This window comes from Paroedura picta, chromosome 8 (genome assembly GCF_049243985.1).
Source record: "Paroedura picta isolate Pp20150507F chromosome 8, Ppicta_v3.0, whole genome shotgun sequence".
Taxonomy (NCBI): Eukaryota; Metazoa; Chordata; class Lepidosauria; order Squamata; family Gekkonidae; genus Paroedura; species Paroedura picta.
In genome coordinates, this window is record NC_135376.1 from 27,693,694 (window position 1) to 27,713,691 (window position 19,998).

Below are 19,998 nucleotides of genomic sequence, written 5' to 3' on the forward strand. Positions count from 1 at the left end.
AGGGGGGGGGGAATTATAATCAACGGATGATGCAAGTTGAATCGTTACTATGCACTGTTCAGCAAAGCTCCATGTTCTTCAATGATACAGTCTTTTAAGCGTTTCTGATTCTGTAGCCAAAACCTGCCTGAAGAATGGCAGTCCTCCCTCTAATGAGAAAAAAGAAGACTCCTCTCTCTTGCTGGAGGAAAGATGGACAGAACATCAGCAGGAAAAGCTTCTTGCTTGACAGAAAGAAGATTCCACATAGTATGTATTAGGTCCTAGTTATATATGTTTCTGTTTGCTGTGCTTTCTTATTTTTTTAACCTCTGTATTTTGCTTATGTTTTATTCTTGTCGATAAGCATGTAAAGACGACAACAACACAGTAGCTAAAACTGATTCTGCACTGGATTATCAGAAAAGCCAAGCATATTGATGAAATGGCAAGTACATGGGTGCTAGCTGCACGATCAGCTGTCTCTGCGGCTGTGTTGCTCCCTGCTAACCACAAGGAAGGTTAGAGCTAAATATATCTGCCAGGCATAAGCGGAAGCTATTTTGCTGTACAGATTACATTACAAAATGCTTGGCCATCCTTAAGAGATCATAATGATGAGAGTATTTTAGGGGGGAAAATTGTGTCGCTACCTTCCACATTGCTCTGTGCCTTAGGCAGTGAAAGAGGCTACTTTTAAGCATAGTGACCTAAATAATGCTAAGAAGACTTAAGTAGAGTACATATGCACGTATACTCAGCGTAAGCAAGGAAATTAAATGACGATTGAGTGATCAGACTATAAGCACTGACTCTACCACAGTATCCTCTCTAAATTGCAATGCACTGTATGTGAACTGGGGGGAGGATGCAATATTCCTTTGTTTTTTTACAGCCCCCCCCTGGAGGCTTTTCTTAGTTACCGTTACACAGTGACATTCCGACAACATAGAGGTCACTCCAGCTCTTTCCATTTTAATGATCCCAATCCAAATGAATTAAATTAAAATTAAGTATAACCAAATGCATCACCTCCAAATTGCCATTCCTTTTGCTTTGGAGATTAATAATGTGTTATCTTGTTTCCGCTGCATGAATGAAACTGGCAGAAATCTCCACAGAGGCTGTGAGAAGGTTATTGTGAGAATTTAGAAAAAAATATATAAAAGCAGTTGTTGAAAAGAATTGCCTCCCATTTTCCTAAAGACGTTTAAACTGCATTTTATATTTAAGACAGAGAAAAAGAAAATTCAAGTGAAATTCATTAACATTTAAAAAAATACTTAGAATGTGAAAATATCTTTCTTTGTGTGTTCAATGCCAGCATTTCCCTGAGGAGGAAAAGAGGGAAGGAATTAAAACAGCTTGGTGTGGCCAATGCTGCAGTCCCTTAACGCTAAAGTGCTAGTTAAAGAAGCAAATATCTCAAAGCTATATCCAACTAGAATATGTCATTTTTAGCTTAGACGTGCTTCTGTCACCATACAACAAACCGAGAACCAAAGGACATCTTGCAAGCCATTTGCATATTTCCAATGAGTTTATATATTGAATCTATGTATGTCCACATCGCTAATATGTATATCTGACACTGAATGGTGATAAAATTAATGAGCAAATACATTATTGGTATAAATACCTGTCTCCTAAAAGGAATTTTAAACAATAAATATGACTGCATCCTCAACAAATTGATTCGTGAATTATGTATGAGTAGGCATGACTTGTGATCTATCTTGCAAATTAAAAAAAAAACGCATTTAAAATGCAATCCCAAACAGAATTACACCCTTCTAAGCCCACTGTCTTCAGTGGATTTAGAAAGGTGTGATCTGTTTAGGACCACACTGTTAAATAACTAAAAAACTGTTATTCAAATATCTTTTCTTAAACCTTTTAGTATCACAGATTTATATTTTCTTCATTCTTAGGTAACTGTTTTTATAAACATGAATAAACTGTGTTTTAAGCAAATAAATTTTCTCTGTTTATTTGTTTCAATGTGTTGTCATCAGGTTTAAAGCTTAAAAATCAAAACACCTCAAAAACTAGCATTTTAAAATAGGTCACATCTCTTTCCAAAGATATGGTTTAAATCAAATAGCAATGAAAGCAATCCAGAAACAAGAGGCTAGGCTTACAAACAGACAGGGGCACCAGGCATTATAAAACAACTGTTGTTTTCCTGGACATGTCTTCACAGTGGCAGAACTTCTGCATACTGAGTGAAGATTTTGAACCTGGAATAGTAAAATATGGCTGGCATATGCCCCTGCTGTTGCCTGTTTACATCAGCAGCATATGCATGTACTATGTTCAAATTACAACACGGCGTTCTGCAGGGGGGTTGGACTAGATGACCCTGGAGGTACCTTCCAACTCTATGATTTTATGATTCTACAACATAATTGGCTGATTAGTATTTTGTTTACAATCTCTGTCTTGTGCTTGTCTTTATCAATGTTCAATCTATTGGCAGATCAAGGTAGTTTAGGACTGTGTGCCATCCCACTTATTACATATAAACTGGTGTCCACTTCCAGTTTTGAATCTTAGCTGATTTCACTTACCTCTATTTATGTAGTTTTCCTATCCCAAAGATGGGACATTGGTTGCAATATATGTCCTTGCCCAGTTCCTATCCTCCAGTTTCAAGGAACAGCCATAGCTGAGATTTGCAGTAAGGCCTCTCTTTTGATAGCCTGGGGACAAAGAAATCTTCCCTTCAGTACACCTTGGCTGCCAGAATAGCCACATGTCTCTTTAAGCAAGAGCAGAGTTCCCTAACAAGGTGTCTCTTTAAGCAAGAGCAGAGTTCCCTAACAAGGTGCCCACTAAGTATTTCACCTGTCGTCCATCAAGCTTTTCAGAAAGTGTTGGGGAGGGAATTGTGATACAGGACTTGCTATTGCCAGCTGTTGTTCCAAATGAAAGGGTTTTTCATGAGTGCATTAGCAGCAGCTACAGAGGAGCAAAAGGACAGGTAAGCAACTAGGCTTGTGGTTTCATTATCCCTTCAGGCTTTCTTTATTTTTATTCCCCCAGAGGTGCCACCATTTTGTCCCCCCCCCCTTTCTGTGATTCATTTGTAAACTAAGAAGTATCATGCTTCCCTCCGCCTCCTGAGGTAGCCATTTTGGGTTTGGGGAAGCCATTTTGTTTCCTGGGGAAGCCATTTTGACATCACTCATCACCTCCTCTCAAAATTCCCAATGTGCCCACAAGTTGGAAAAGCTTTGGTATCCCCAGGGTAATGAAGGGTCTTTAGGCTGGGGAAACTTATTCTACCCTAAAGTAGGATACCACTCTTTATTTAAACATTTATATCCCTTTCACCATCAAGGGAACACAAAGCTACTTACAATGTTGTTCTCCCCTCCTTCATTTTATCGTCAGAATAACAAACCTGTGAGGAAGATTAGCTTGAATCACTGCCCCGTGGTCACCCAGTGAGCTTCCATGATACAGTTGAGATTTGAACTTGAATCTCCCATAACCTAGTCTAATACTCTAACTACCCCACCATTAAACAGGCATTTATGTCCAAGACTTCCAGTTGCCTGATATGTTTTTTACAGGTGGTCAACTTGTTGCTTTCTCTGGTTGCTGCTACAGTTGCTGATAACATGAAACAGCAATGAGGCTTCCACATAGTAGGTTTTCCTGCATTTTTTCTCCTCAGTTATGTGGCAGCTCGGGCTTTTATATTAAAAAACACCTTCCAAGTAAATATAATTATAATAGAATCTGTGTCTCTAGTTCCTTTCATTACATGAATATGCCTTTTCTCAACTCTTCAAGAAAAGGGGCTAGAGCCTTTTAAAAATGAACGCTGTGAATCCAGGGACTGTACCTAGATTGTTATGCTACTATAATGATTCTACAATGTTACTATAAAGATAATCAGTTGCTGATTCAAAAACAACAACAACATCTGGTGGTGATGGGGGAGAAATGGCCAATGGATGGCTGCCATGTGCTTAGGAAAATCCCAAATTTCACACCATAGCAGTCTAAGTTTTTAATGCAATCTTTCTCAAAACTTAATTAAAAAGCATGGGTTTTTTTGGGGGGGGGGCAGAGGAAAGCTGGAGAAATCCTAAGAGGTACTCAAACAATGCTATGGGGAGACAGGGGGAAAAAATCTCTGCCTCCTAACCCATTGAATCAATAACAAATATGTATATATGTAGGTAGGCAGGTAGTTGTAAGTTCCTGCATTGTGCAGGGAGTTGGACTAGATCAGTGGTCTGCAGCCATAAGAAGGAGGGAGGGAGGGGGGCTGGGGGAGGGTGATCCTGCGGCCGCGCATGCGTGGCAGGTCCGTGCATGTGCGTTTGCGCTGTGCGAGGCTGTAAACGCACATGTATGGCAATTTCACGCATGCGTGGTAGGTCTGAAAGTTGCGAAACTGCTGCACATGCGCGTTTGCGGCCGCACATGGTGCAAATGCACATGCGCGGACCTGCCATGCACACGCATTTTTGCCAACATCCGTGCTTCCCTCTCCCCTCCCTGCAAAAAGAAGCTTGCCTGGCCGCAAGCTAAACGGCCGCTTTGCTTGTGGCCTGGGAAGTTTCTCACTGCAGGGGGGGGCAGGTAGAGGGAGCCGCGGCCCGGTGGTTGGGGACCACTGGACTAGATGATTCTGGAGGTCCCTTCCAACTCAATGATTCTGTGTAAGTGCCATCACATTGTAATTGATATATGGCAATCTCAGCAAAGGGCTTTACAGGCAAGCGAGAAGATGAGATGTTTTACGATTGTCTTCCTCCACAGAGACTTCCTTTGGGGTTTCCCCATCCAAGCCAGAATAAATAACCAATATGCCATTCTGCAATACTTTTTGGAGCAGCTGTATATCATGTCTAAAATCAAATAAATTTGTGTGATATACCATGAAAAGACTTGGATTTGCACTTACTCAGACACGTAACACAAAACTTTGAACAGCATATTGCTTAGAATCACCAATTTTGGACACCCATGCTAATTCACAGTCCTTTGTACACTACATTTTGAAGATGGAGTAAAAGCAAGTTCAGTGCCAGGAAACACAGGCCAAAATAACCCGAAGAACAAACACCATTGCAACCTCTATCCTGTGTTCTTCAAGGTTTTTGGGCCTCCTGGTGATAAATATTGGTACTGCAAATATTAGGGTAGCTACATAAAACCCTGATTGGTTGGTGGATTAGACTCAAACCAGATAAAACTGCTTAAGTCCAAAATATACAGTATGTGGGATAAAAGTTAGGATATAGGACCGAATCATTACCCAATTCATTGTCCTGCACAGGACAGGCATAATTCCCTTTGAAAGCATTGGTTGCTCTGTGTAATTCCAAATTCTTCAAGCAGACAGTAAAGGCTTCTCACATGCTGTTTTCACCAGTGGAAATGTAACCCGGAAGAATCCCGGCTATATAAATCCTCCTTCTAAATTTCTTTTTCCAACTGGAGAGTTGGGGGAATTCAAATCAATACATGAAAGCAACCTTGTGGTTTGACCAGCAAGTGTGAAATTGCTTCCAAAAGGAACAACAACAATGTTTTATGTTTCAAGATAATAAAATATCGGTGTAGTGGTTAAGAGTGGCAGCATCTAATGTGGAGAACTGGGTTTGATTCCACACTCCTCCACATGCAGCCAACTGGGTGACCTTGGACCAGTCTCAGTTCTCTCACAGCTCTCTCAGCCCTAAATACCTCATAAGGTGTCTGTTGTGGGGAAAGGAAGGGAAAGGTGTTTGTAAGCTGCTTGTGGACTTGTTCTGGTAGAGAAAGGTGGGGCATAAAGAACAGCTCTTCTTATCATAAACTCAACAACTTTACAACTAGAGATGAAACAGTTTTATAATGGCTATGAACATAGCAACATTTGTTGAGACATAATCTCCAGTGACCTTCAGAAAGGGGACTCAGAACACAGGCAAGTCCTAGGAAACAGTGCACAGTATCATAAGGAAAAGAGAAAGCACAAAATATAAAGTACAGGACTTCTTCCCTGGCTCTGGCTGTTTCTCCAGATGCTTTCTTTCTCTGCAAAGAAATTAGCAAGTATGCTCAGGGCCATTCTGCACTACTAAAAAAATTGCATTAAGCCAGCGCAATTGCTTGCTATTAAAAATTGTGCACCCCCCACCACCATTTCTCACCTCCTTGCTCTCTCACATTCTTCTCCCGCTTTCCCATGCTTCCAGGCACTCCACACAGCTGATTAAAATGGCTGCAGAGAGGGACTTGCAATACAGCAAGTCTCCCCCTGCCTGTCAGTAATGGCAGCCAGCCAATCAGCTTTCTCCCAGCTTTAAAGGGAAAGTGATCTTTTTAAAAAAAAGTTAAATTCTCCGTTGCTATACCTGTGCATCTAATCATAGATGCATACTGCATATTTTAATGCTGCCCCGCTTTGTAATTATGAAGCTTGAAGATCCACAAAAGTAATTTTCCCCCCAATTTTTTTTGGAGGGGTGGGGTTGAGAGGCATGCTTTGTGTGGCAACTGGTGGGTAGAATTTTTTTTTACTTGATTTCGTTGCTCCAGGCAGCTTGCTACAAAAAAAAAACATTCCAGGGAGACGGGAAAGGGAGGCGGGCACTAGGGTGGGCGCTGGAGACAGAGATCATGCTATTTCTGGCCACTTTGGTTATGCACAGCTATTTCACTAGTGATTGCTGGTTGCTCTCCTCCTGCTCATACTACAAGGCTGGGGGAAATCCAGTTTTGTGGATTCCTTAGCTAGCACTTTAAAATGGAGGATGTAGCTGCCAGTTTGCTGCTGGAACACAGGATGCTGATGATGTTGTATAAAATGTAAAAAAAAAAAAAAAACAGCGTCTGCAAGAGGTAACCCTTTCACTTCATTTTCTGGGTGCGGAATATCCCTCAGTTCAGCTCCAGGCCTTTTCTCCCTGCTGCAGGACAGACTGAGGGTGTGTGGCTCCTGCAGTGGGAAATACAGAGCTAACTGCTCATAGTCTGTGACCTTTTGCTCCCTAGACCCTAAATGCTAAATCTTTTATAATAGCAATAAAATACCATGTTAAAGTGAAAGTAAAACAGGTTATAGAAACAGTTGCAGGCAGGCCTGTTTGCTCTTACCTCAGGTTCCATGTATCCTGACAAAAATGGAATGGAAGGTAGGGTTGCCATGCCAACCTCCAGGTGGGGCTTGGAGAGTTCCTGGAATTACAACTGATCTCCAGACTACAGAGATCAGTTGCCCTGGGAATGTAGCTGCTTTGGAGGGTGGGCTGTACGACATTAGACCCCACTGAGGTCTCTCCCCAGGCTTCACCCCAAATTTTCCAGGAGTTTTTCCACCTGGAGCTGGCATTCAGGTACACCCCTCCCTCACAACTTTTGGAATCACGCACGGCAACAACCCTTTCAAAGCGAAGTATGCTAATTCTACATATGACAATAAGTTGTACAGAGTACAATTTTTTTGCCCTCAGCAGGTATCTGCCAGTCCTTAATGTATAGTTCCCCAAATCCTCAGCAATACAAAGGGATTCCTTGGCAGATGTCCAAGCTGGAGACAGAAACATGACAGCTCTAGGATATGTTCAGGTAATACTAGGATCAGACATCCATGTTATTGTTTTAATTGTAATTGTTTTCAGAGTTTAAATATGCAAAGTGTGAAACACTGGCTGCTTAAAGAATAGTTTTATTCAGAACTGAAACAATTTTGTAAAGAGAGAGAGGGAAGAGAGAGTCACAGTAGTCTAAATGTTGTGGAGGGAATGCAGAGGGGACATGTGGTCACAGGAGCAGGAAGTTTCCAGTTAAACCAATCTGGATCCCAGAGAAGATGATTTGGAAGTACTATAAAGTTCGTATCTAAATATGCTAATTACATATCTCCCCCGACGCCTCCTGTAGGATATTGTTCATATCCTTTTAAGTCATGGACACTACAGATCTTGCATTTTCTGACCATATTCAAGGAGTGGTTTTAGCTTACTTCCCCCCCTGAGGAATGTAACAGTTTCCTGATATGTATTTTTGTTTCTACATCCTGTTTTTAAAATTTCTGTTTCTATTTCTTATTTTTATTTTTAACTTTTCTCAGATATGAAATTATTGTATATAGATTCTGGCTCTGGTTGCTCCCTGATAAGCATATCAGATGTCAGGCATGATGTTATTTGGCATGGTGGCACCCGTGTTCATTACTTGCTAACCCTCCCTCACATTTTCAATAAATGTCTCCAAATCTAATTTCCACCCCTCCACCACTAGCTGATAACCCTGATTTCATATCTCTTATTTCTTTGCTTTTCTGATTATAATCAGAGTCAACATCCTTTGCTGAGTTAGTGTCTTGAAAATCCTGTAGTAGCACTTCAGAACACTACTCTGTTGAGTCACCCTGAGGTCAAAAGATGGACCCCAGGAAATAAACCCACACATTTGTTTTTCTTTGAGTGGAAGATTAAAACAAAATGCTTCTCTTTCTCTCCCCATGCAAACTGCTTTCTATTACTCAGATACATATACAAAAGGCGAGCTAGCTCAGTTTGCCCAGTAGAGAATATTTTACATAGCAAACATGTAAAGTTTAGAGCAGACGTCTGCATTCACATGTCGTTCCTGACAGCATTGATGAAAAAATGTTAACTGTTTCCTTTTTCTATCTTCTATTTCCCAAAACAACATGGCCAGTTTCTTAATACTTAGCTTTGCATATGGTGTATCTAGTTCTTTAATTCTTTTTGAGGGTATTTTTCATTTCCCCCAAAAACGCAATGGCCAAGCCTGAGATTTAAAAGGGAGACACCTCTATCTTTCAGGCCATTTCTCTATTAAAATCCACCTGGGGCTATATGGCCCCAGAAGCTAGTTTATGCATATGCATGAGTTTTCCCGGAGGGTTGGAACAGGCTTGGTGTGGTCATTTGCACAGGAAAATAGCCTTAGGGGAGAGTGTTTCAAATATCCACTCACCTTTAATCACAGTCCTAACAACTTCATTCTGCCAACACCAAAAAAGAACATATAGCTATGCCATAATTCTGTAGTGTTTTACATAGGGTTCTAGTCTACTACAGTGATGTCATGCAACAACAGTGCTACAATCCCAAAAGACCTGTGGGTATTATTCTGAATGCCTAGTATTTAATATGGAATTCTAATACCTTTCTAGTTTGTTACATAAGGTTCTGAGATTATCAGCACATTTGAGGGACGTTAGTCCACAACATAGAGGCTTGAATCTTCAGGAAAATAACTGAGTATTATATTAGAACAGCAAGCTGTGTATTGCCTGTGTCTGAAAAAAAAGTTTATTACTTAATCATTGTTATCAGTCTGTTATTCTACTAACAGGATACTCTTCAGTTTGAAGATAATTGAAAAGGGCCATTCGGAAATGGGGAGTTTACTGTAAACCCATCTTATCTAGCCATTGTGCCATCTTGTTAACAGTGCATAGACTTGAACACATTTGTCTGGTCTCTGTGCTGTCGGTTTACAATGGAGTAGTTTGCTGGCTATTATGCCACTTGTTTACTATGCATAAGACTTGGACATGTTTGTTATGCTGACTATTTACAATTTGTTAATTTGAGTAGCAGACATTGTTGTAGAACAGTAAAAAGGTAAAGGTATCCCCTGTGCAAGCACCGGGTCATGCCTGACCCTTGGGGTGACGCCCTCTAGCGTTTTCTTGGCAGACTCAATACGGGGTGGTTTGCCAGTGCCTTCCCCAGTCATTACCGTTTACCCCCCAGCAGGCTGGGTACTCGTTTTACTGACCTCGGAAGGATGGAAGACTGAGTCGACCTTGAGCCGGCTGCTGGGATTGAACTCCCAGCCTCATGGGCAGACAGCTTCAGACAGCATTTTGCTGTAGAACAGTAACAGTGCATAAAAAGTATTATTTCCCTATATTTGATGATCTTGCATTAAATTAGTCTTTGAACTGGAATTTGAAAAGTTTCTATTGACATGGAGGTAACAAGCACCGGATTACTGTATTTCTCACAGAGTTTTTTCTTGTTGTTTGTAAATGCAGCTTCTGCACAGGAGGCTTCCCTGTATTTCCTTAATTTTGGTCCCTATGGCAGTCATTCCTCACCACCACCGCCACCGCCACCACCACCAGAGGAGTGTACCTCATTAAAAAAACAAACTGGTAGTTAGCATATGTATGGGTATATCAGTATTTGTAAAGGTACCAATTTAAAAATAAGCCCCTTAAGAAGTGCATTGATATGGGTATCTTGATGGCCAGGGTGGGAAAAATGGTGCTGATGAGGATAGTACTAGAAAAGACATTCCCACCCATGCTGTTTTGCTGTGATCTTTCCTACAGTGTCACAAGGAAGATTTGGAGCAAATGGAGAAACAGAGAGGTAAAACCTGGAAGGTGCATGAAAACACCACAGTGCTGTAGATAAGTATGGGGGAGGGGATGCTTTCCAATTGCCAATGAGAATGAGCAAACCTATGTGTAATGGGGTACCTCTGGTCTACTAGCTCATTTGTTGGCTCTGACTCTTTTATGCTTAGAATAGGGAAGGAGAGAGTTCCCTTATTTATTTTGAACACCCAGACTGATGAGTAATGCTAGAGAATGCAAACATTTATTTATACATTTGCTTTACATGACGCGTTTTTCAACACAACTAACCTTGCTGCGGTGGTTATTTAAACAGGTACAGATGCTGAGCTCAAAACCATCAGAGAAGAGTGGGCAAACAATGATCAGTCTCCATTTTGGATAATAGTTTGCTAATAAGGCCTTTACATCATTAGCACATAATTGCAGGGAAAGATGCACATTAACTCATCAGTCAAACAATCAGTTGTTTAAATTCAGGTGGGTAGTCCTGTTGATCTAAAGCAATAAAAAAAAATGTGAGCATCCATCCATCCATTCAATTTCCTGCCACTCCCAAGGTAGCTGCCTCATGGGGAGTTACAAAATAAAAAGTCCCACAATAAAATCCACAATTAAAACCCACCTTTACAATCTGCCAGGTGATTAAATAATCTAAAACTCCAAACCTATCCCCTCCCCACAGCTCAATGAGCCCCCCAACCAGTGCTTCAACAGGGGGCCTAATGATTTAATGGCTATCGAATGATCCCACCCAATGGCCAGCCACCCAATCAGGTTGCGTCTCCTGCCCCTAACCATCACGTCCAACAACTTCACTCACTCTGCCCCAGACCGCTGACTGAGCTGCCAGGGTTGCATGGGGGCCCTTCGGGTTGGGCTGGTCTAATCTATTCTCCTCTCTCAGGGCTCTCCTGCCTCAGTTCTGCAAGCACAATCCAGATCTCAGGGCCCATTAGGGATCCAAAGCTATTCTAACAAATATTCCCTGCACTTTTCCTGATAGAATACAGACTTTTCATAATCCGCACCCTCTGTACTTCTGGCCCTTTATGGCCCCTTGAACTTTCTGGGGTCTAATTATTTCATGTCTCCTACACAGGAAGTCTGCCCAGCAAGGAACCACCCAAAGAAGTGGCCTCTAAAGCAGTGGTGCCCAACCTTTTTATCACCGGGGACCACTCAACATCGGGGATCACTCACCGGGGACCACTCAACGCCTTTTACTAAGGCCCAGTGTGTGGGGGGGTAGTTTACTCCTCTACTCTCAACCACTGTCCTAACGCTCTCTGATCACTATGGTAATGTTTAAACATCCCTTCAAAATAAGATACAGAAACGCCACAACAGTGAACATAGGGAACATTTTATTTTCATGGAAATTTTAACTCATGACAATGACAAATCAATGGGAACCCTGAGCTTGTTTCTCTGCAATGAGATAGTCGCATCTGGGAGTGATGGGAGACAATGACACCCAAAGTGTGTTGTAAAGGGCCGGGCGGGGGGAGGGGAGAAGGCGTCCTTCGGGGCCCACCTCCAATTAGTCGAAGGACCACATGTGGTCCGCAGCCCACAGGTTGGGGATCACTACTCTACAGAATAAAAATGGTCCATCCTCAGTATCCCTCCTAAGAAGCTTGAAGAGGCCTTTAAAACCATGGAAACTGGTCTTAGTGAGGCTCCCTGCAACAGACGGCAACAAGAGAATGTGGGGAGAGTCAGCCAATCAGAGGGAGAGAGTCAGCTGGGGGAAGGAGAAGAGCACCTTTACTGTGTCTTTATACTTTATACATTACTGATGATGTGTCTTTACTGTGTCTTTATGCTTAACTACCTTGTCTGTTGCAGGCCTGGCCTCTGTGGGCTGTGGGAATTCTGAGGAGAAATCCCTCTGGTTGGGGGTGACTTGAAGATTCATTGCAAAAGATGTAAATGTTGGACCCCTTTGGCCAGGACAAAACAGCTGGGGGAAGGGGAAGAGCACCTTTACTGTGTCTTTATGCTTAGCTACTCATACTGTGTGAACAATTTGGCAACCCCAAAAGCTCATCTCCTCTAATGCTATGTTTTTACATTCTGCTGCCAGTGTTGCTTTAGGATGCTTTGGGCTGATCCTGCATTGAGTAGGGGGTTGGACTAGATGGCCTGTATGGCCCCTTCCAATTCTATGATTCTATGAATATAGCAGGAGGGGGAAAGATGATAAAGGCCAATCAGGAATTAGGCAAAATGGGATAATTTATCTGGTTCCTTGCTGCTTCTGGAACTGTTCAGTGCTGATCATTACATCAGTATGCTATCTTATAGATCCTGTAACTCAGCTAAAATTCAACCCACAGCAAATCTTTAACAGCAGGTTTGCTGTTAAAATAACAGGCTAAGGGCTAAGTGAGTGGAGAGTGGGCCCTGCCTTGGACGGGCCATGCCCAATATCTGGCCGGCCAGGGGCTCTCTGCCAACATTGCCAGCAATTTGCCCGGGGATGCTCCCCAGGACACATGTAAGTGCCCTGGGGGTGGGGGCCTCCATTCCTGTTGGGCCAGGAAGCCCTCATACCACTTCACAGAGGAGCCAGCAGGGAGAGGAGGGTCTTTCCCATCTCCCTTGGGCCAGGAAGCCCCCCCCCCCCCAAATGACAGGGAAGGCTGGGTGGGAAACACTAGTTTAAAGTCTGATAATCTGTGTTCATGGCTTATAACAGGAATCCTTAGATAGTAAGGATCAGGAATAACCCCTCTCATATGAATTGTTTTTAAGGCTAAAGAGAGGTTTGCCCAAACACAGTATGCAGAGAACAAGCTTGTCCATTTGCTAAACATTCTGTCTTTTGAAGTTGCTGTGGTTTGCTACTGACATTTACCAAGTGGTTGATGTATTAACTTCCTTCTGGTCTGAAGCATATTTTATTCTGCATATCTTTGCTTCGCAGCCCATAAACCACAGGACTAAAGCTTTGTGCAAATGAAGAAACAACAAAAGCCCCAAACTTTAACTCAACATGTTGAGATTGACTCCCCATAGCTATAATGATTAAAGGAGGAAGAATATGAAAGCTCATTTGTAATCCATGAAAGATTATTGTTTTTCTGGCTTTGGCACTTGAACGATTAAAATGACCAGCAAGCTTTCCTTCTCTGCACAGGAAGAAGTAACTGGTGATTATGATGACTGCAAGAAGTGAAATAAGAATGATTCCAGATACTTTGGCAAAATTACCACCCAGGAAAATTGGACAGGAGGGCTCTGCTTCAAATATGTCCTCTGAGCCGCTTGTTGTATATTCTATTACGATCAAGCATGCTGATTTGAGCGTTACTACAATCCAAACACAGGCCATAATTTTGTGTTTCACCAAGTGAATGAATGCCAGGTATCTCAATGGCCAGCAAACAGCTAGGGCAATATTAAGTGCCATCAGAGTCAAGGTGATTAGAACTGATTCTGCAATTGCTGCTTGCAGCCCAAAAATTATCCATATGCTGAGACTTTGTACTTGAAAGGTTCGCATTGTGTTGAACACCGTGCCCAAGAGGCAGAATAGAGAAGAACAGAGGAGATGGTGGCAGAGAAGGAAGTATCTGACTTCTTTCTTCATTTTGGAGTTTTCTCTCACAGTCTTGGTTATTAACACGCTCACTGTAGTAATGAAGATAAAATTAACCAAGTAAAGGCCAGACTTCACCTTTATTAGGATCTGTATTAATTCAGACCTATTGTTTCTTGTATTGTTTAGCAAATTCATAGTCTTGATATGAAGTTCTAGTCCTGAAAACAGAGGAGCATTCATTGTATTATTATAGGATCAAACATGAATATGTCATCTGTGTGTATTCAGTCTTTATATTCAGTCTTTGATGGGAGACAAGGCAATTTCCATGAGGAGGATTACGATCTCTGTGAACTGCTGTTTTACCCTTGTGGTATCCAATGGCCTTTATTCTCTCCACTGTTATTTGAACAGATTAAAAAGGGAGTCTCCACCCAAATCACTGACTGAAATGTTGCTCCACAAACATTCTAACTGAGAGAAAACATCCAGTAATAGACAACCTTCTGCAGAGGAAGTGAAAAGTCAGTTTATTTGAAGAAAATACGGGGCTTTAGAAAGAGGGACTAAGTAGAAAGAGACTGTCAAAAGGAAGGTGTCCCAAGGAATAAATGTGTCATAAGCATAACATGGCACCACAACAGAATAGTGGCTATCCAATTTCTGGGGGAGAGGAGTCACAGGGAGCAAGGATAAAGTCCAGGGCAATTTATAAGGATGCAAATTGTCCTTTGGATCCCCAGCCCCAGACTGGTTCAGGACTTCCAAGGCAAGAAATAAAATACATGTTTATGTATAAGGCTACCCAAAAAGTTCAACAGGTACTCACAGAGCTCATATTGTAAGAAAGATGTCATACCTGTCTGGATTCTTTCATGTCCCCTATAGAGGATGTTCTGGCTTCCAACCACGCAGCTATGAAAAGTAATAGATAATCTTTATCTGATCATTTTCTAGTAACACATGGCATCTTTTAATCTCTCCCATTTTGTAACCATTTTCTTCCTATCATAATTTTCCAGCTCACTCTGTAAATCTACAATTAGTGTCTATTGTGCCAACTTACTGTGTTATTGCCTTGCAGGGGGATATTGACCGCCTAATGAGGACACTGACAACCATAATTTGGCATAAAATATTTGGCCACAGCCTTTATTCAACATTGAGCGTGGCAAGCATGGGAAGAGAAATTTGCCCTCTTGTGGTCCGCTGACCACAAGGCAGCCCATCACAGCCTGCCCCTCAACAGGTTGCATTGGCTATCCAGCCCAGAATCCTGGACATAATGGCAGGCTGAAAAAGGGGGGGAGTCAACATGGAGTGACCCCTCCGGGCATCAGCCTCTGTTGGGTTCTCCTGCCTCCCGGAAATGCAAGCCTTCAACCAGGCTCTGCATCCACACAGCCCCTTAAGGGGCCCCCCAAATCTAGGGGAGGCCAGCGTGCAAGCTTGGCCACCCCAAAATTGATCCTTCCCATGCTACACTTCTGCCAGCTGTGACAATTAAACAACAATACAATCCAACATCTAACTAATAGTCCAACAATTCATAAATAGGGAGGGAGGGTGGGTTTCGCGTCTTTGGGCGCCCTGATGGGGAAAAGAGGCTGAGCAATGTCAAGCCATCTAACTGACGCCTAGCTCAGCCACGCCCCCTGTTGCCATGCCAACACACACCCTGCCCAGAGAATGCCAGTGCTGGGAGTTCTCTCCCACCAGCCAAGTCCCTGTCGGCGCTCCTCCCCCACAGCGGCAATGGCCCCCTTTAGATGAGTCTTGGGGGCTTTTTCCCAATAGTTATTATCCCATTTGTGAGAATGAATCATTCCTCTGTGTACATATATACATGTATGGTGTTCATGTGTGGACATGATCTCTGTGTATGAGTGTGCCCCCAAATTAAATCTACCACAAATACTAATTTCTGGCCCCACAAAGCACCCATGACACTGGCTAGAAATAATGGCTATATGTTATCCATGTTTCCTCAAAGGGTGAAAGTGATTAGGGAGGAAGGTTGAAAGTCCTCATCCAATTTCAAAATGAGCAGGAAATACATTCCTAGATATTGCAATGTCATGCTAGTTTGAACCCCCCCCCCATTATCCTTAAGGGCTAAGTGCCTCCACAATCATTAGAGCTATCATAGAATCATAGAGTTGGAAGGGGCCACACAGGCCATCTAGTCCAACCCCCTGCTCAATGCAGGATCAGCCCTAAGCATCCTAAAGCATCCGAGAAAAGTGTGCATCCAACCTTTGCTTGAAGACTGCCAGTGAGGGGACTAAGAGTCCCTGTCAGTGTTCCTCCCCCGCAGTGGCCATGGTCCCCTTTAGGTGAGTCTTGGGGGCTTTTATTTCCAACTTACAACATCAGAGAGATTTTTCTCTCTCTTCTCATATATATATTAAAAATATGTTCCTAAAAATGTCATTAAGATGACTTACTGAGTTAGACCATGGATCTATCAAAGTCTACTCTGAGTGGCAGTGGCATTCCAGGTCTCAGGTTGGAGGTCTTTCTCACTGCCTTCTACCCACTCTTTTTTACTAGAGGTTAAAACGCCTCCCTGAGCCTTCGGGGAGGGCGGTATATAAATCTAAATAAATAAAAATAATAATAAAAAAAGGTAAAAGGCTATCCAGGAAGCCTCCATGTCAAAGTTGGCATACAGGCCTGGGGCTCCCAGATCATAGTCTGATACTCTAACCACTACACTACGCTACACTGAGGATGATTCTGCACCAGCGGTGCCACTCTGGGGTGCCGCCAGTGCGTTGTGGCAAGGCAGCCTTTTGTATCACACCACTGGCCCCACCCAGGTCATTTAATTTTTCAAACTTTTTTTTACAAAGCTTACTCTGCCTTTCTACCCTCATAAGGGTTTATTAAGGCAGCTAACAAACTAAAAGCATATATAAAACACATTTTAAAAAACATTAAAACCAATTAGTATAGATACAAAAGCTTAAGAACAAAAATTCAAAGATAGAGCAGGGAGGAGAGATTTCTGGGGAGACACCAAGCCAAATAAAAAGTCTTTATCTCCTAGTGGAAGATTGCAACAGAAACCAATAAATGAGACTCTGGGGAAAGAATTCCAGAGTTTTAGGAGCCATGACCCAAAAGGCCCTCCTCCAGGTTGCCACCTACCAGATCTCAAAAGGCAGAGACACCAGAAGCAAGACTACGAAAATTACCATAACATCCATGTAGGTTTGTAAGGAAGCAGGTGGTTCTTGAGGTAAGCTGGTTCCAAGCAAAAAAAGGCTTTGAAGTTCAGCACCTGGAATTATGCTAAGAATGGGGAGCCAATGTAGGTGGTCCAAGCATGGAATGATATGGCTCCTGTGATCCATTCCAGTCAATTTCCTGCAGGTTAAATATCAGAAGAAAGACTATCAAGTCTTCTACTTGGCTACCAGCATTAAAAGAAAATGAAATTCTAACGGTGCAGCTTTACGTTCCAGTTTTTTTCCCATTCAGAGGGTGGCAATCCTGAAACAGCATAAGTAAAGGAAGACTTAGGATAAGATGAGGCCTTCGATCCTCCTCAAGTGAGAGACCAGAAGGAGGAAGAAGATCCGGAATCACCACGAACAATACAGAATGATGACTGAAGCCCTTTTTCTCTAAACTGCAGTCAGTGTTTTTAGGTTTTAACTGGAGAACAAAAGGTGTTTTTTCTACCTTTAAAGCAAGAAATATTTCTGGGTCTGTAACACTGAAAACACTATGGTGGCTGCCCTTAGGTTGGTCTGGCAACTGAAAGCAGTGCCGTGGTGCAAGATTGGGCCACGAGTTAGCCATAATTGCCGCCATTCTTGTCATAACTTTTGTATTAATTGTATTATGTTTTATTGTGCTTTAATTGTTTTAGGGGATTGGTTTTTATGTGACCCGCCTCGAGCCTCTGGGGGGAGGTGGGATATAAATTAAATACTACTACTACTACTACTACTAATAAGGCACAGGAATTGCTAAACCACTCACTTCCCTTTAGTCTTGGGACTAAAAAGACAGAGAAGGATATTGGGATTGGAGGATGAGCACCCTGTGGTGCAGGGGTAGTCAACCTGTGGTCCTCCAGATGTCCATGGACTACAATTCCCATGAGCTGGCAGGGGCTCATGGGAATTGTAGTCCATGGACATCTGGAGGACCACAGGTTGACTACCCCTGCTGTGGTGTGTATACTCCTGGCCCAACTGCCATTAACACAATATCCCTTCAGTAGGCATTTCAGGTTTGGTTTCCCACACCCTGCTGAAAAGGGATACCCTTTAAACACCCTTTAAACTGTGGAGGAGGCTCACCTTAAAGGACCATGCATGTGTTGGGAGGGATTCAGGTAGGGCTGGGGAATCAAGCTGGGGGACATGTTTTCTCTGCATCCACCCATACTATTTTCCTGGATCATACTTTATATCTCAGGTTATCGCTACCAAATACACACTTAAAATGTCTTTATTAAGCAGATGCAACTTAAGCCCTTGGCCTGTATATAGTACAAAGTCCATTTAATTGTGTCTCACAGTTGTTGTGGACAGCCAGTGAGATGGTCCAAAACAAAATACTCTTGAGGAATCAATTGTATGTATTTACACATTTGTAATTTACCATGCTACAATATCATACATTCTCCCATGTCCCAGTGTTGATTTATGATAACAAACACAAGTTGTACCAGGTTTACCCATTGCAGGCATTCTCATGTAGTCTAATGTATATTCCTAGTTTAGATTCTTAAGACAATAACACACTATTTTAGTAACATGCTCATTTTTGAAAAACAGTAAAGTTTACTCAGGCAATATGTATTTAAAAAATTAAGACTTACATTTCTCCCCACGCCTTGCTAAACAGATCGAATCAAGACATGTTAATCTTTTGTTTCATCCACTACATTGCACTAAAACACTCTTTATCAAAAAAGAAGAAGGAAAAGAAATAATGAGAAGTTGGGAATATTCAGTATGAAACTAAGGGGGAAGGGAAGAATGTTCCCCTTACTTCCCAATTTGAATTTTCTACAGAAGACCTACCTGTTTATTTAAGCCTATATCTCTCTAAGCCTTCCACAAATTGACTAGTCAAACATCTTTAAAGTTTTACAATGGTTCTCAAAATATTTTCATATTCTGTGACACTAGAGTTCAAGTACATTTAAGCTACTGATCTTCTCTGTTAGAAGATCTTTGGCCACAACTTCAACTAAAATATAGACCGATTCCGCACAGAGGTGCAAAATTCATGCTGCCTCCTGTTTGCGAAAGTGTGGTTGTAAGCCACGCATTTGCAAGCCTCCTCATGGGAGACCCCTCCCAAGTTTTCCCTCCACCTCATTGCAGCTTTTTGCCTCCCAACGAGGTGGCAAGGGAATACAATTTAAACTTCTCCCCCCACTCCTCGGTTTGTCAATCACAGCAAGCCACTAATCAAAGCACAGCGGTTGTCTCGGGAAGTCAAACTTCTGCCTCCCATGAGCGTTGCTATGGAGAAATGTCACAATGATAAAGCATCCCTCCCCCCTTTTGGGATTTGTGGTGTTCCGGACTCTCTTTTGGTAGAGTTGTGAGAGGCTGGGCATGGTAACTGGATCCCGAAGATTGACTGTATGTAAACAGTAGGCTTTAAAACAAAGAGCACGGATGCCTAGCTGATTGGGAGAGAGCTGCTTCATCATATACTCTGTTCATTCCCTTTCTCTGTTCATTCACCTCTGTCAGAAAACACAAATGGATCTGTGTTTTGCCTGCCTGATCCCCATATGACTGTGGACACTTTGGGTAAAATGTTATTTTAATTTATACAAAGTAGCTTTGCGGTCACACAGCAACGCGGACAGCACCATTTTTTAATTTTAAAAAATTTTCAAAGCAGGAAATGGAAATGGGAGGGCGGAGGCAAGTGTTGGTAGAATGCTGCAGGGAATGTCACGCATTTCTCCCTCCAAAAAGGCTTGCCCTGGGTTGCTCCTTGATGTGAAATAAGATAACAAGTGGCAAATCCAGTTTTGGTGATTTCCCTCATCTTGAGGCAAAACTGGCCAACACTTGAGCCAACCCCTGGACAGCCTTGGGATGCAGACGATATCATGTGGAGGAAGCCAGCAACC

At 42.4% G+C, this 19,998-nt stretch overlaps 2 protein-coding genes and 1 long non-coding RNA gene across 8 annotated transcripts in view; 1 reads left to right on the forward strand and 2 right to left on the reverse strand.

The window, feature by feature from the left end:
- Nucleotides 1-6,218, reverse strand: part of ZBTB38 (zinc finger and BTB domain containing 38) — a 39,385-nt gene extending 33,167 nt beyond the window's left edge. For 2 of the 3 annotated variants that reach the window (XM_077348799.1, XM_077348798.1), the window contains exons 1-2: nt 6,138-6,218; nt 2,550-2,681 (exon numbers count right to left, since the gene is read on the reverse strand). The gene's annotated coding sequence lies outside the window, so the exon portion shown is untranslated. Of the gene's footprint in view, nt 1-2,120; nt 2,191-2,549; nt 2,682-6,137 lie in introns of those variants that run through there. The other variant, XM_077348802.1, reaches the window with a different exon arrangement.
- LOC143843160 (uncharacterized) lies at nt 15-15,016 on the forward strand. 2 transcript variants are annotated; one of them, XR_013233479.1, is made up of 4 exons: nt 15-249; nt 3,595-3,632; nt 10,304-10,343; nt 13,476-15,016. It is a non-coding gene; the product is annotated as an uncharacterized LOC143843160 (long non-coding RNA). The 2 variants fall into 2 exon arrangements; XR_013233480.1 differs by lacking the exon at nt 3,595-3,632.
- LOC143843159 (uncharacterized) lies at nt 11,648-19,257 on the reverse strand. 3 transcript variants are annotated; one of them, XM_077348806.1, is made up of 5 exons: nt 18,926-19,257; nt 18,721-18,802; nt 17,081-17,252; nt 14,740-14,795; nt 11,648-14,098 (listed from the first exon to the last, which is right to left on the reverse strand). In XM_077348806.1, exons 3-5 carry the CDS (start codon nt 17,086-17,088, stop codon nt 13,209-13,211), a joined length of 954 nt encoding a protein of 317 aa, XP_077204921.1. In that variant the 5' UTR covers nt 17,089-17,252; nt 18,721-18,802; nt 18,926-19,257; the 3' UTR covers nt 11,648-13,208. The 3 variants fall into 3 exon arrangements, with proteins under 3 accessions (XP_077204921.1, XP_077204922.1, XP_077204920.1); XM_077348807.1 differs by lacking the exon at nt 18,721-18,802; XM_077348805.1 differs by having other exon boundaries at nt 18,721-19,257.
- Nucleotides 19,258-19,998: the final 741 nt, after the last annotated feature.

Coding starts and splice junctions, on each gene's coding strand:
- LOC143843159 (XM_077348807.1), bottom strand. Junction 14,099..14,739: donor ACATGAAAGAATCCAGACAG/GTATGACATCTT, acceptor CTCTGTTTTCAG/GACTAGAACTTCATATCAAG.